We start from the raw sequence: 16644 nt of genomic DNA, 5'->3' as shown, positions 1-16644 counted from the left end.
TCCCTCCCCCAGCAGCAGTATCAGCAGCAGCCGCCACCTCAGGACAGTTTCGGTAACAGCGTCGCTCACAACATGCCCGTGGTGTTAACAGGACCCTCCGCTGCCGGCCCCCAGCAACAGCAGCACGCCGCCTCCCAGGCGCTGGCCGCCGCCTCAGTTTCCACGCAAGGCCCCGGCTCGATGGGGCCTCCCGTGCCAGTGGTGGTGCCAGCGCTCGCCCTGGCCGCGGGCCGCTCGCAGGACGATGCCATGGTGGATTATTTCTTCCAGCGGCAGCCCGGGGAGCACCTGGGGGGAGGCGGTGGCAGTGGAGTAGCTGGGGGTGGTGGCAGTGGAGGTGGCGGAGGAGGAGGTGGAGGCGGCGGCTACAATGGGAAGCACCGCTGGCCTACAGGAGACAGCATCCATGTCGAACATCACCAGGTCAGTGCCTTTCCTTATTGTACCAAGCACTCACATTTCCCAATTGCTCACCCTTAATTACATACAACCAAAAACACATCGCTGCCAACAAACATCTCGACTTGCATTTCGTTGCCATAACAGTCCTTATATAAATATATGGGCATATCAATGGGCATGGAATTAAGAATGTTTCTTATTTAACCTCTTGAGTTGGAAGTTCAGGGGTTGGAGCCTCACTCCAGGACTTGCATAGAGATATGTTGAGTCTACAACACAAGCAGGTCATTCAGCCCAACTGCCCCATGTCTGTGTTTATGCTGCACACAAGCCTTCTCCCACCTCCCACCCCTCCTTATCCAATCATCTGAACACTAATACTTTCTTCCTTCATGTGCTTATCTAGCTTCCTCTTAAATACATCTATATTATTTGCCTCAACTACTTAGTATTGGTGAGTTCCACATTCTAACCCCTTTCTGGGTTAAGTTTCTTCTGAATTCCTTACAGAAGCTATTGGTGGCTATCTTAATTTATGGCCCCTAGTTTTGGTTTCCTCCACAAATGAAAATCATTTCTCTCTGTCTATCTTATCAAACCCTTAATCTTAAAGACCTCTACAGGGTCCCCTTTTAGCCTTTCTTTTCTAGAGTAAAGAGCCCTAATCTGTTCAACCTATTCTGATAAATCGAACCCCTCAGCCTGGAATTACCTGTGTCAATCTACTGTACGTCTCCCCTGGTGTCTCACTGTCCTTTTTATAATATGGAGACCAGAACTTCATACAGTTCTCCAAAAGTGACCTAACCAAGATTGACCACACTTAAGAGTCCTTGAGTCCAGAACCTGGGCTGCCACTTCAACAGCAGCTTGCGTTTATTTTGCACGTGGCATGTTTTGAATGAGATTTTAAAACGAGGCCCAGTCTATTCAGTGGACGTTCAAGAACTTGTAGTACTCTTCAGTGAAGAGCAGGGGAGTTTTGGTATCCAGGCCAACATATACCCTTTAATCAATAGCAGTATATCTGATATTTTATTGATTTTTCAGTGAGATGTTGCTGTGCAATTTGGCTGTTGCATTTGCCCACTTAATGGTGCTGACATTCAAAAGTAATTCATTGGATACAAAACATTCCTGAAGGCACTGAATCTTGAATCATGCTTGGGGAAATGGTTTTGTAGGCACCGTCCAATACTTTACCAAAGCAGCCGTTCTTAATGTGCAACAGTGAAGATTGACGGTGGAAAGTTGCAGTCCAAGTTTATTCCGTCTTCACCCAACATGCACACTTTACAGCAGGATTCACTAGATGGAGATCAGGAGTGAAAAATTCTTGCTGTTTTTTTTTATCTGCCCATTGTCACTGGGTCAGAAACCTGAAATGTCTGTACGCCAGCACGTAGCCTGTACTTGCTTAAAGAGAAGGCTAACCACCTTCTCGGCGATTAGGGATTGATAATAAATGCTTGGCATTGCCCACATGCCGAGAATAAATTTAAAAATAAACACACAAGGAAGCTGTGCCCAATTGGGTTGTCCCTACACTGCCACCTGGGTTGAAATCAGCAAACTGAACAGAATTAGTGGCATTTTGACTCGGTTAGGACTAGCTGAACCATTTAAAGAGAACACTTCTTTTGAATACAAATTTAATTTTTCTCTGCTCAATAAATATTTGTGCAAAAATTGCTTTTCAATTTGGGAGAGTGGCTGCTGGTGCTGTGAACTTTACCTTTAGTAACATGTAGAAGAACATTTTACTCTATCACTGACACCTCTACTGACCACCCGATGTTTTGCCATATTGAAAAGACAACATGCAATGTGCTGTTTTGCTCTGTATGCCTTCTCCACATTGGTTCCTGTTGATGACAGGCTGACTGTCCAGAGGTATTGAGTAGAGAGCAGACCACTCAACATGAGCATCTCTGATAGGTGGCATGAGGAAAATAGGTTTTTAGTTGTGTCTACTGTAGAACTGCTTACAATTGTGCAAGGAAGTATTCACTGGGTACTTGAAACCCTTTTCATAACTGGGAGCACAAATCCTGCAGACCCTCCTGCTGCGTACATTCGCATCGCTCCTCTTGTGAAAAGCGCAGAAATAATTTTAACTCCGAACGTATCAGTTGCTGGCAGCATAGATTGAGAGAAAACCAAACTCGATGGTGACTGTGACAGTGCATGTTAACTGATTTCACACAGAGAAAGGAAGAAATAATTCTGATCTGCTAATACAGGGTAAACTTCTTTATATTTATTCTTTCATGGGATGTGGGTGTCGTTGGCAAGGCTAGCATTTGTTGCCCATCCCTAATTGCCCTTGAACTGAGAGGCTTGCTAGGTCATTTCACAGGGTTGCTAAGAGTCAACCACATTGCTGTGGATCTGGAGTCACTTGTAGGCCAGACCAGGTAAGGATGGCAGATTTCCTTTCCTTAGTGAACCTTAGTTTATTTTATTTTAAGTATTAAAATATTTGTGGTTTGAAACATTCTGTTGCATGTTGCATTAGTTTACAACCTTGCACAGGTAATAGAATGCAGGAGGTTCGCACCCAGTTTTTCATGTTGCAAGTTCCTTGTCTTACTTTGATTTATTCCTCTTGAAAGGACACTGGGAGATGATTCTGAAGTTGTCCTAAAGCTTGCTTGTTTGTTAATAAGCAATGCTAAAGTATAATGAGCAATGGAATTGGACAAGAGTCAAACCATTTTTTTGTAACAGGAATTAGCAAAATGCCAAGCCAACATTGAGCTCATAATTTATAGTTCTAATAAATGAGTTTCTCTCCTGTCTTGCACCCTGAGTTTTGTGGCGTGCACCGTGCAATCCACAGGACCTTTATTCAAGTGGCTGTTCTTCAGGTATGAGCCTTAGCTAGTGTCTATTGATGGGCTGTTGGGACAGTAGAGGGCATCACATTCACATCTGATCATCTCACCTGACATCTGCAGGTATACTTTTTTCATCATTTGGTAATGGCCAAGTGTAAGAATCATAACTTTTCCTCTTATCTAAGGACAGTTGTAGTACTCAGCTGTGATCTAAGCACAGGCATGCTGTATGACCAGGTACAATGTAGGGTGCTGCCTTTACAGAATCACAATTGTTACAGCACAGAAAGGGGCCATTCAGCCCATCATGTGTGCACTGGCCCTCCAAAGGAGCAATGTACCTAGTGCCATTCTGCTGCCTTCTCCCCATTACCCTGCACATTCTTCCTTTTAAGATAATAATCCAATTCCCTCTTGAATGCCCTGATTGAATCTGTCTCCACCATACACATAGGCAGCGCATTCCAGACCTTAACCTCTGAGTGAAAAAGTTTCTCCTCTTGTCTCTATCGCTTCTTTTGCCAATTTTCTTAAATCTGTGCCCTCTCGTTCTCAATCCTTCTGCCATTGGGAGCAGTTTTTTCCCTATCTACTCTGCCCAGCCCCTCATAATTTTGAATTCCTCTATCCAACCTCTTAATCTTATCCTCTCCGAGCAAAACAGTCCCTAATCCTCCCATCTACCTCTACAAAATAGTTGTTTGGGGAGGCTTTCATAAAACAAGTAACTTTTCACCTCTGTATCTGCCATCCTAAAATCTCATCCTGGAAACGCTGGAGTGGAAAAGCCTGGGCATAATGCCTATAGTTGGGCTTCATCTTGGCTTGGTAGATCAGTGAAGACCTGGAAGATCCCATGTTTGATTTCTGATCTGGGGTGGGAACCTAGCATTGGGGAAGGAGGCAGCTCATTCAAGATTCCATGGGACAGAGCTGCAGTATCTGCGGTGAGCTGCCATCTGATGACTCCTAAATTTACACACGCAGGCAGGCCCATTGGGCAATATAGTCGCTGTTTCTGTTGGGAGAAATAGCTGTTGCCTCCAGAGGAGGGAGAGATGTCCAACAAAAGAAATGAAGTTGTCGATTGATATTTCACTTTCTGAGAGACCTGGCATTTTGGTAAGAAGACTTCAAATGTAATTTGTACGCTACCCTGTTTAGTGGGAAAATAGAGATGTGGTTCATAATTTACAATGTTGATGCAGCTAAGATACAAGTTTTTGCACCTCACTACATTGTATCCTTAAATACAGTGTTGGTGTATATTTCCAAGTCAACTCGCTAAAGTACAACTGGGCACTTTTGACGTTTTATACTTTTTAAAAAAACCTATCCGTGGAAAGCACCAGATGGGAAGGATATGCTGAATATTTTGGAAGATATGTTTATAATCAGCATTGTCGAAGTTTCAGCCTGTTAGTGTTTTCATGCTGTAGCATGGAGGTGGGAGGCAGCTGAGAATTAAAATACATATGATTGGAGTGTCTTCAAACACTGACGAAACAAGTTATTTTGTTTTTTTTCTAACGGTCATATGTTGGCTTCAGTTTTTATTTGCTTGAAACTTGTACTGTTCTGTTTTTTGTAATTTACGCTTTGGTTGCACATTGTCCGTCATTTCAGTTTAAGGGTATGCAGGAAACCCCTTAAAGTAAAGGTTTGTTTCCTCCTCATCCCTCCTGTTCTTTCCTAAAGGCCTCAGTTGTAGTTTGGGAAGCGATTCAACCATAGGGGCTTGGATGTGAGTTGGCCTTCACTTGACATTCATACATGTGCATTTCCCCCAAGCGTTTCATTTTGCAGAACGGGAGCAAGAATCTGCGCCAATTTCCCAGCTCCCCATCTCAATCCAGTGACACTCAACCACTCTTGTCCTTGCTGGACGCCTTGTTGAGACTGGCGAAATCTTCTCGGGCCTAGGATCAAATCCAGGACTTCCTGGCCTAGCTGTTCATCAGTGTTGTTTTCATCATTTAAAACGAACGTAGTTGTTGAATAAAATTAATGGTACTTTTGTTGACTGCATTAAAATGAACAGTAAACTCCAAATGTTTGGAAAAAAGAAAAAAATTAAAAGGCGTGGACAAAGGGCAGGAGAATGGAATTACTTGGCTGGCCCGCATCACGGTTCCAAAGCTCCCTTGGCCGACTTACTTCCATTTCTCTCTGCCCCCGCCCTCCCCACCACCACCACCACCAAGAACCCTGCAAACATCAGTTCATTTGAAATTCAAATCCTACACTGGTTCCTTTCACCCATCACGACTGCCCTTGCCGACCGTCAGCTCTGGTCCTCCGTCATCTCAAATATAAAATTCTCACCCCTGTGCTTTGTGCTCTTCATGGCCTTGCTCCTCTCTTTCTCTGTAATGTCCTCCAGCCTTACAAGTCCCTCCCTACAGACCTCTTCATTAACTCCTCTTTTGCTCCTCTAAAGTTGACTGCTGTACCTTTTTTGAAATTCCCTTTCTAAACCCCTTGGACACTCCGTCTTCCTCTTTAAGACCCTCCTTAAAACCGACCTCTTTAACCAACTTGTGGTCACCCCATCTAATGTCTCCTTTGGCTTGGTGCTCCTTTTTGTCACATTATAAGAAATGTGAGGTTTTTTTCTTGTGTTAAAGATGCAAGTTTGTTATAGATGTTTCATATGTATCGTACTGTAAAATTCTTCAAAACAATGAAAGCAAATCTTTTGAGACATTGAGACTGAAATTAAAATTGTATCCCTGCTGAAAGCAATAGTGTTCTCTGTCTACTACAACTAGATTACAAATCCAGCTTGGTAGCCACAGAGCTCATTGGTTATGATACTGGACTAGACCATGAAAGCAGCAGGGTTGTAAGAAACCTCACCGGTTCACTCGTGCCCTATAGGAAAGGAAATCTGGCTGACCCATTGCCTTTTAATGTCTTCTGAAATGTATGTGCAAGTGACTGGGTTAAAAAGCAATTGCTGCCTTGGAATTCCCTAGCTAACATCATTGAGGGAGGAGTGCCATCACCACAGGGACTGCAGTGGTTTGGAAGTGCCCATTGTCACCACCTCTGGAAGACTAGGGATGGACAAATGCAGTGTCACCAATTTTCTGGGAACAGATTAAAAACAAAGCCTTGGGATGAATGTTGGAAATGATGCTTTGTCCTTTGACTAGAATTAAGGACAAGAGATCATACTAAATAAGTCGTTTTAGTTCAGAAGGCTATATCACAAAAAAGTCAAACTAAAACCATAGAAAAGACCAAAAGTAAAATTATTTCAGAAAAAGAACTGCTATAGTCACTGGATGAACATGTTGTTCAATTATTGGGACACTGAAGCTTTTTCTTCATGGATTGTATGTGTTCCAGCACAGTTCGGAAGGACCCATTTATCTGTATCAGCTCTTGGCCAGAGCAATGCAAGAACTAATCGCAGTGTCTCACTCTCCATCACTCTCCATTGTCCTGTAATTCCCACTGCTTCTGATATTTATTTTTCCAGTAAAGGATGCAGTGGCTTCTGCCTTAACCACTTCCTGTTTCAAAATATTCCGTCTTCAGCAGCCTCCTGTGTAAATAAATGTCTCTCACTTGTAGAAAGTCATGAAAAAAGAAACGGGACTTTTTTTTTGAAAGAAAGATTAAAATGATCCTTTACTGCAGCGGTACTTTGCAATCTATTTCCATATCTGTTTTCTAGAGAGCTCTCCAAGCTGAATATTAAAGGAGTAAACTCGTCAAAGTAGCCAAGAACTCTGTGTAACCCAAGAGGAAAGTTTGTATTAAACTGGGAGTAATTTCACAGAAGCGAATGATTAGTTGATCCACAAGACTCTGCAAAGAGTTGACGCTGGAGAAAGCTGAAAAGAAACAAGTATTACGGAAACAGCTCTCAAGCTGAAGTTTGGGCTTATTTTCTTCAGCTGGATGCAAAATGAATAAACAGTCATTTAACGTACTGTCTCCATTATTAGAAGTGGTGGCTGTTTGGGATCAGATTTTTGTAATATATTGCACTCAGTGTGGTCTGTTTCTCAAAAGTGGTTTATATTGAGTTAGGTTGCAGATCAGCCATGATCTGGTTGTAAAGGTAGGGGGCTAAATGGCCTACTCCTTGTCCTATGTTACTCCACATTAGCTCAAGTGGTGCATAAGTTTTGCTTTTAATCTTTTCCCTGGATCTCAATTGCCTCTTCCCTATCTCTCCAGGAAATCTTCCTGATTCAGCCGTGGCCTTCACTTTGGCCTCTTCATCTCTGAATTCCCATGGACATTTTCTTCTTTGCTGCTTCATCTGGTTTGTGTCTGGAGTTTATTTTTAAGTCTTAGGTTAAACCCCTTTTTATGCAGTTAATTTAGTTGACTTTGAGTGTCCCTGGGTGTAGGAAGGGAAAAGTGTTAGGATTCTTGCTGCTAATTGATATTGAATGACTTGTGCAGAAAATGCTTGTAGCTGCATCAGTTGAGGACAGGATTGGACCATTGATGCCTTGCATTGCTGAATATGCTGCTGATTCTCACTGCCTAGGTTAATGGAGGAATTCCTTCTCTTAATTTCTTCACCTTGCTCTCCTCTTTGACCGGATTTTTAGTGACCCTTACTGAAGTAGTTGTATATGAACCCTGGTCGTTTGTGCCTGAATGTGCCAGTTTGTGCCATTTGCTACTCTCGTGTGCCATGAAGCCTAGGCCAACCACTTTGGTGATTTATTGTTTAGGTCTTTTGGTCTTAGTGATCTGTTCAGTGATATCAACTGCTATCAATCGTGTATAATCTCAATAAGGACGGTGGTCTTAGACTGAGTGGAAAAGAAACAAAGTTGTGTCGTTTACACATTAGTTGAGAGGCAGACAACCTCTCTTACTTAGATATCGTTTTCCTTTGTCGTGGGGAGAATTTGGAGCATTGCTGCCAGGTTCCTTTGCCCTGTCAAACTCATGATGTATGTGAATGTATAACGTTGTGCATTTAAATCTCTGGCAGCTTACTATCTTTGGTCAGTATGAAGCCAGGGGGTGCCAGTTTCAATTCCTGACACGCTGCGTTATCTAATCTGAGGCCCAATTGATGTTTGTTAATTGGCCTCAGTTACCCTAAGTTAGGAAGGAAAAATCAGCTTGGATTCCTGCACTTGATGTGTTACCCGCTGATCATTGCTGGAAACTCCACTTTAAGTTGTTGAATGAAATTCATTCTGCTGCCCTATCACACTGACTCAAAAATGGCCGCTCGACTGAGATGCTGGAGGATACCCAGCAAGTGTAGCGCCTCATCAAAAATCAGTACCTCCAGGGAAATAGGCAGGAGAAATTGGGTTTCTAAAGTAGGTATGCTCATTTCAAGTATATATTCAACAGGAAAAGTCAAATTCATAATCAAGATTTTCCAACTTATGAAAGTAAGCTTGTAGAATGCAACAACTTGGATGTATTGTTCTGTCATTCTGGAGGAGGATATTTACAGAGTTTTAATACTTTTTCATTTGCCCACCAACAATGTTGGTGATATTGTGATTCTTTTTTTTGAGGGATTATGATGTTTTATGTGAACATACGAACTGGGAGCAGAAGTAGGCCACTCAGCCCTTCAGTCTTGCTCTGCCATTCAATAAGATCATGGCTGATTTGATTGTAACTTGCCGCCTATCCCCAATATCCTTTCACCCCCTTGTTAATCAAGAATCTATCTAGCCCTGCTTTAAAAAATATTCAAAGACCCTGTTTCCACCGCCTTCTGAGGAAGAGAGTTCCAAAGACCCCCGACCCTGAGAAAAAATTTCTCCCCATCTCTGTCTTAATTGAGCGACCTCATATTTTTTAAACCGTGACCCCTAGTTCTAGATTCTCCCACAAGAGGAAACATCCTCTCCACATCCACTTTGTCAAGACCCCTCAGGATCTTAAAGGTTTCGATCAAGTCATCTCTAACTCTTCTAAACTCCAGCGGATACAAGCCTAACCTGTCCAACCGTTCCTCATAAGACAACCCACTCATTCCTGGTATTAGCCTAGTAAAACTTCTCTGAACTTCTAACGCATTTACATCTTTCCTTAAATAAGGAGGCCAATACTGTAGACAGTACTCCAGATGTGGTCTCACTAGTGCCCTGTACAACTGAAGCATAACCTCCTACTTTTGTATTCAATTCCCCTCACAATAAACAAAAACATTCTATTAGCTTACTTGCTGTACCTCATATACTAACCTTTTGTGTTTCATGCACTAAGACACCTGGATCCCTCTGAATCTGAGCTCTGAAATCTCGCCATTTAGATGATATGCTTTTTTATTCTTCCTGCCAAAATGGGCCATTTCACATTTGCCTACATTAAACTCCATTTTCCAGGTCTTTGCCCACTCACTTAACCTCTCTGTCACTTTGTAGCCTCCTTACATCCTCTACACAACTTACTTTCCTACCTGTCCTTGTGTTGTCAGCAAATTTAGCAACCATTCCTTCGGTCCCTTCATCCAAGCCATTTATATAAATTGTAAGAAGTTGAGGCCCCAACACCAATCCCTGTGGCACACCACTCGTTACATCCCGCCAACCAGAAAAAAGACTAATTTATGGCTACACCTCTTGTTTCCTGTTAGCTAGCCAATTTTCTATCCATGCCAATAGTTTTCCCCTACACCATGAGCTTTTACTTGCTGCAATAACCTTTGATGTAGCACCTTATCAAATGTCTCCTGGAAATCTAAGGACAGTACATCCACTGGCTCCCCTTTATCCACAGCACATGTTATGTCTTCAAAGAACTCCAATAAATTGGTTAAACATGGTTTCCCTTTCACAAAAACATGTTGACTCTGCCTGGTAGCAGGTCGCTTGAAAAGTTTAAGGCTATAACATCTTTAATAATAGCTTCTAACATTTTCTTGTGACAGATGTTAAGCTAACTGGCCTGTGGTTTCCTGCTTTCTGTCTTCCTCCCTTTTTGAATAAAGGAGTTACATTTGCTACTTTCCGGTCTAATGGAACCTTCCCCGAATCTAGGGAATTTCAGAAAATTTAAAACCAACGCATCAACTATTTCACTAGACACTTCTTTCAAGACCCTAGGATGAAGTCCATCAGGACCCAGGGATTTGTCAGCCCGAAGCTCCAACAATTTGCTCAATACCACTTCTCTGGTGATTGTTATTTCGCTGAGTTCCTCCCTCCCTCCCATTTCCTTGTCTACAGCTATTTCTGGCTAATGAGGTTAAGGGATAGGTCCATAGAGATGCTGTGGCAGACTTTTAAAGGGATATTTCAGAATACACAGAAACATATACATTGCAATGTCCCCCATAGTGAAAACCAGTGCAAGATACCTGCTCGGTTCATCTGCCATCTCCTTTCCATTATTAATTCCCAAGACTCGCTTTCTATAGGATCAACGCTCACTTTAACTCTTCTTATTTAAATATCTATAGAAACTCCTGCCATCTGTCTCTATATTTCCGGCTAGTTTTCTTCTATACTCTAATTTTTCCCTCCTTATTAATCTTTTTTAGTATTCTTTGCTGTTCTTCATATTCTGTCCGAGCTTCTGACCTGCCACCCATCTTTGCACAATTATATATGCCTTTTCTTTAAGTTTGATACTGTCTTTAACTTTTTTAGCTAACCACGGATGGTGGGTCCTTCCCTTGGAAATTTTCTTTCTCATTGGAATATATATATTCCGTGTATTCTGAAATATCCCTTTAAAAATCTGCCACAGCATCTGTATGGACTTATCCTTTAACCCCATTTAACTGTTCGTTCTAGCTATCTCTGCTTTCATGCCCTCATAATTGCCCTTATTTAAGTTTAAAATATTAGTCCTGGACCCGCTCTTCTCTCACTCAAACTGAATGTAAAATTCAATCATACTATGATCGCTGTTACCTAGGGGGGTGCCTTCACTATGAAGTTATCAGTTAATCCCATCTCATTGCACAATTCCAGGTCTAGTATAGCCTGCTCTCTGTTTGGCTCCAGAAAGTGCTGTTCCAAGAAACTATCCCAAAAACATTCAATGACCTCAGGCTACCTTTGTCCATCTGATGATTATCACTGTACCTTTCTGACAAACTCCCATTATCTCTTCCTTTTATACTCTGCACTACCATGTAGTTACAATTAGGGGGCCTGTGCACCACTCCCACACGTGACTTTTTGCCATTATTGTTTCTCATCCCAACTCAAACACTCTGGTTTCCTGAACTTGGGTCATCCCTCTCTAATGCGCTAATGCCATTATTAATTAACAGAGCCACCCACCACCTTTCCCTAGCTTCCTGTCCTTCCTAAATGTCACGTACCCTTCAACATTTTGGTCCCAATCTGTGTCATCCTGCAGTCATGTCTCTGTAATGTCTATCAGATTGCATTTATTTATTTCTATTTGCGCTATCAGCTCACCTATTTTGTTTTGAATGCTGCATGCATTTAGATGCAGAGTCTTTAATTTTGTCCTTCTATTATTTTTGTAATGTTGGCCTTATCTGCTTATTTACTCTTAGATTTGTACTCTCTGTCCCTTCCAGTTACACCTGTTAATCATTTCCCATATTAATACCTTTCCCTCTCACCTTGTCTCTACTCTTGTTTACCACATCTTCCCAAATTTGATCCCTTGCCCCCACTATTTAGTTTAAACCCCTCTCCATTTCCCTAGTTATGCGACTTGCTGGAACATCAGTCCCAGTAGGGTCCAGGTGTAGATTGTCCCAATGGTATAGCCCGCACTTTCCCCTGTACTGGTGTCACTGCCCCACAAACTGGAACCCACTTCTCCCACAGCAGTCTTTGAGCTACACATTCATTTCTCTAGTCTTCTTTGCCATGTACTAATTTGCACGTGGCTCAGGTAATAATCCAGCTCAGTGACACTGAGCCGAAGCTCCTCAAGACGCAGACACTTGCTGACATGTTTGCCCTGGATCACACTGGGTGTCTCATGCTGCAGCCATGACACATCACCTGTCTCGCCTTCTTTATGTGCTTTAATTAATTACTTAATTATTTTATTTGATTATTTATTTTATGTATTTTATAAATCTTACTACAAATTCCTGTACTATTTTGAACTTTCAGATTGAAATAGACCTATCCACTTAGTAGATACCTATCGAACAGGTAGCTAGCTTCCCTGTAGTAGAACAAGAACCAATTCCTGCAGGGTGAAAATATTAGAGAAAAAACAAAGGGGCACCTCCCTCCCCTCCTCAGCAAACTCCTTCAACTCACCAAACTCTCATGCTGTTAAAGTTGCACTCAGTGCTGGTCGATCTGAGAATGTCTGAATTTATATGTTCTGAAACAAAGGGACAGAACAAACCAATTTGAGCTAGCTTCCTGAATTAACTATTTTCTGCCGCTGCCAATGGATAGCTTCTATCTCCCTTTTTAGGCCCTTGTATGAAACTTAGAATTTAAACAGCACTTGCAGTTAAATGTTAAATCTATACAATATTAGATTTTTAGAAAGAGACTTAAGGCTCCCTCAACTCACAATACTCTCTCTATTGAGCTAGGGCTTACTGAGTAAATATTAATGCGGTTACATATTTAATTGGATCAGAAGTAAGTAGTGGCAGGGAGCACTTTTTTCAAAAAAAGCAGATGCAATGATTATTTGAAATCGCTGCCTTTCAAGTGGGTACTTTGCTGTGAGACCTGTGAAATAAACTTGAGTGAATCGATATGTTTAAGAGGTTTATTTGAGATGAAGAGAAAAAGATTTGTGACTTTTTTCTGGTATGGATTCAATGTATGGCATGCAATGTCTTTTAGTTAGACTTGTTTAACTTGTGTAATTATTGGTAAGTTTGTTTGCTTAATGTTTTTCTACCTCACTGAAAAAGAGCAAGGAATCTCTGGTCTAATTTCCCATTTTCTTTAGATTATCAGGCAGGCTTCAGTTTGATTATGCCTCTGGTTGCAGCGAATAACTGAAGAGATGTAGCAATAACCAGTTTGACTGAATTGCAAAAGGTATTGCAAGTGTAGTCTTTTTGGATTGTTTACAGGGTGCAGGTAGATTGTGCCTGTAATAGACTTTTGGGGCTTGAAATGCTACTGTTTAGATAATAGTATAGGTGAATGAATAACGGTCAGGGCCTGTTCTCCCCGCACATTATAGTAAGTAATTTTAAGATATAATCAGTTTCCTTTCATTATAATGAAGTTATGATTGTTGAGAACTTAAGATGCTGCTTGTAGATTCCAAGCAGGCGTATCGTTTCTGATTCAGTATAATAATATCTTGTGTACTGTGAGGTCTTACAGCAATAGTAGGATCTGAGCCAGATAAAACAGATCTAATGTTAATGAAGGAAGCCACTCATTTATGCTTGGACAGCATTTAATGTAGCTTTGGAAATGTGTTTTTATTTCAGCCAAGTTTCTCCGTATCTTCGTGTGTGTGTGTGTGGTGGGGTGGGGGGGGGATATGTTGCTGCTTGATGTGGTATGTCAAGTAGATGCCCGTGTACCTCTGGTGCTGTACACAAATGGCCCTCCTTGGTGGGTGGCTCCATATAGTGAGTGTCTGCTGGTGTTTCTGGATATGTAGGGATCGGGTTTGTGGGGAAATTAAGTTAAATCTAATACTATCCTCACCTGAACCTCTCAGTAAGCTCTAGTAAGGAATGGGTTGGTGATTATAATTGACAGATTTGGCAAACCTCTCTCACTTCAGTCCCAGAAACCAAGCAAGGTTCGCTGAGTCCAACTGTAGCGTTATCTCCGGCTTTGCCAACTGAGCCATTAGGGAAGTCCTGACTTTTCTTCAGCTGTATATTAATAACAGAATTTTTAAATCTGGTTTTTGCACCAATGGATTGGAGTCCAGTGTAAAATCAGTTTTTCCTGTATGTGAAAATTGAATGCAAGCATTTATCAATAACCATGTAACCTGTTGCATTTTTAACATTTGTTGCTTTAATTCCATCTGCAAATAAACCTGATCAGACTAGTTATTTCAATCAAATGGTCCATTGATCTCTGAAATGCCTGATTAGGAACTTGGGGCTTCTTTTCTGATCACGTAGTTGAGAACTCATGAAAGAAGCATGGTGCATTCTGATGATGAAGTTACCAAGCTATACATTTTCTTTGTTTGCACTGCTATTGAAGGTCCGCAGAAAACAACTGTTGAATGGTCCTGGATAGATTATTTCATGAGATGCTTGTCAGACATGTTACCAATGCCATTGATACAAAGAGAAATTTAGTAGATTACATTGTGTTTGCCAGTTGTGGGAACTAGTGGCTGAAGAACACTGCAAAAATGCCCATCATCTTGAGTAGATTTATTCCAGTTAGAATGCCGCTGATGGTGTCATTCAGAGTGAGTCTTTTCAGGTTTTCTTCATTGGCATTGGGAAGCATTGACATTGCTGGACAAAGAACTCTCTTTATTCACTGAAGTTGGAAGTGCACCTCGGAACTTATTTATCCCCAACCTTCTAGGATTGATGAAGAGTTGAGAGGTCAGTCTGCTGTTTGCTGACAGAAAGTCACGAGCCTTGCTTTCCTGAAGGTTTAGTTGGCAAAAGCACTGAGCGCTTGCATGCACACCAAGGTTCAAATTCAATCCCTGATCTGTGCTGTGTTGGCCGAATCTGGTGGTAGAGTCACCACAATTGGCCTCTGCTGTCTTGGAGTAGGAAGAAGAAAATGGAAAATTGGCCACGGTCCTGCTGCTGCTCCCTGTCCAGTGACCACTGCTGAAAGTGCGTGCACATGTGCTGTGACGTCTCTGTCATTAAACAGCCTGCCTACACAGTATAGATTGGTAGGTGGGGTACAAGAGGGCACTTGACTCCCATAAGCACAGCCCACTCTAAAGGTATTAGCTTCTTTGGCAATACGGGGTGGCGGGGAGTAACTTGTCAGGAAGAGTGGGAGCTGTCAAAGACATTGGATTGCCAGTGAGCAGCTGCTTGTGTAAATGTTTACATGCAAATAACTCCACTTTGCTTAGACCCTTGCTACCCACTCACACTGCTGTTTATGGAGGCACTAGTGTCAAACCAATACCTGTGGTATAAGTAAAGTATGAGAGAGACATTGCTGGAAAAGAAGTTGTATGTGACTGCTATTACCTTTTCACTCGTTTTAAAAAATCACGAGACCTATTGCTAGCAAGATTTGTTGTGCAAATCCCTTCCCTAAACCTTGTGCTTAAGGGGTCATAAAATTATGTAAGATTTATTTATCTCCTTTAACAGTAATTGGCAAGTAAAATGTTCTTGCTAATTACAGTTGGTCAATTTATGGTTAGATCACTTTTGTTTGCTGTGAAGTATTGTGGTTATCATCCAGTTGATGAAATTGGATTGATGTTTGGATTAAATAATTTCTTCTTTCCAGAATTACGGGAAAAACTCTGGCAAATCATAATACTTTCCTGGTCATAAATCAGATCCTCTCCATATCATTATGTACAGAAACATTTGCTGTTTCTTTGTTAATACTTCTGTAGAGATATTGACTGTCAAACAGGATACCAGTGGAATCAGATAAGAGTGTTGGTAAAGATACCTTACTGTAGATAACTTGAGTACACTTGGCACGCTAGCAGAAACTGCATTCAATTTGAATCAGAATGTTGGTTTTCCTCTCCAGAAAATAACAGGACTAGAAATTTCCATGAGCCAAAGTTTTTATACAACTTGATTTAGATGTGTTGCAACAACAGCCCTCTTCTGAGGTTGAGGTGGTGATTTTATTCTGAATGTTCAGAGTAATTCATTGTGCTCATTATTTTTTTTGGACTGTTTTATGTGCACCTGCCGCATGCGAATGTCCAGTCCGTTCCAAGATAGAATTTAATGAATAAAACAATCCAGCGTGTTGACAATGAGAGCTGTCTGTGATAACCTTTTTCAAGGTTTGTGCGTGTTTTCACGTTTGGTCACGTTTCAGGATGTCTCTTTAAGTGGCCATTCTTCATGAGGCTAGCTAGTAAGTGTGAATTAGCTATACTACTGTGGAGGCATCGCAGCCAGGTCCAAACTTGTCCCCACTCCAGTTTAACCCCCCCCCAGCAGAATCTGGTCAGCATGCATTAAATTGGGATTCCGGAACTGATTCTGGCTCATCTCTCTGGTCCCCAGCTGTTGATGGAAACTGCAGTGAGATCAGGCGAGACCAGGGATTGAATCTAGCCCCTTCTCAATCTGTGTGGCACAGACAGTTCCTTTATTCGATAAACTATTGAGGGATTATTAACGGTGGAAATATGAAATCCTGTTGCCATGTGTCGTAACAGGCAGCTTCAGTTTTGTCTGCTCTCACATCAGAAAAGACAGGAAGTCCAAAAAAACAGCACTGCAGATATCTACGTATTAGGGAGTTCACAATCTAATGAGTAGAGGGGAGAAAATAACACTCAGTGCTATCGCTAGGATTTCAGCAAATTTTATTAGTGGGCA

At 41.7% G+C, this 16644-nt stretch overlaps 1 protein-coding gene across 12 annotated transcripts in view; it reads left to right on the top strand.

Moving 5' to 3' along the window:
- Window positions 1-6: 6 nt before the first annotated feature.
- pum1 (pumilio RNA-binding family member 1) overlaps window positions 7-16644 on the top strand; it is a 95580-nt gene continuing 78942 nt past the window's right edge. For 7 of the 12 annotated variants that reach the window (XM_078567394.1, XM_078567392.1, XM_078567389.1 and 4 more), the window contains exons 1-2: window positions 7-423; window positions 4230-4364. In XM_078567394.1, the coding sequence (XP_078423520.1) occupies window positions 73-423; window positions 4230-4364 (486 nt within the window). In that variant the 5' untranslated portion in view covers window positions 7-72. The remainder of the gene's footprint in view (window positions 424-4229; window positions 4365-16644) is intronic. The other 5 variants (XM_078567398.1, XM_078567396.1, XM_078567400.1 and 2 more) reach the window with 1 other exon arrangement.

The sequence above is a fragment of the Cetorhinus maximus genome, chromosome 21 (assembly GCF_964194155.1).
Source record: "Cetorhinus maximus chromosome 21, sCetMax3.hap1.1, whole genome shotgun sequence".
Classification (NCBI taxonomy): Eukaryota; Metazoa; Chordata; class Chondrichthyes; order Lamniformes; family Cetorhinidae; genus Cetorhinus; species Cetorhinus maximus.
This window is presented reverse-complemented; position numbering and strand designations above follow the sequence as displayed.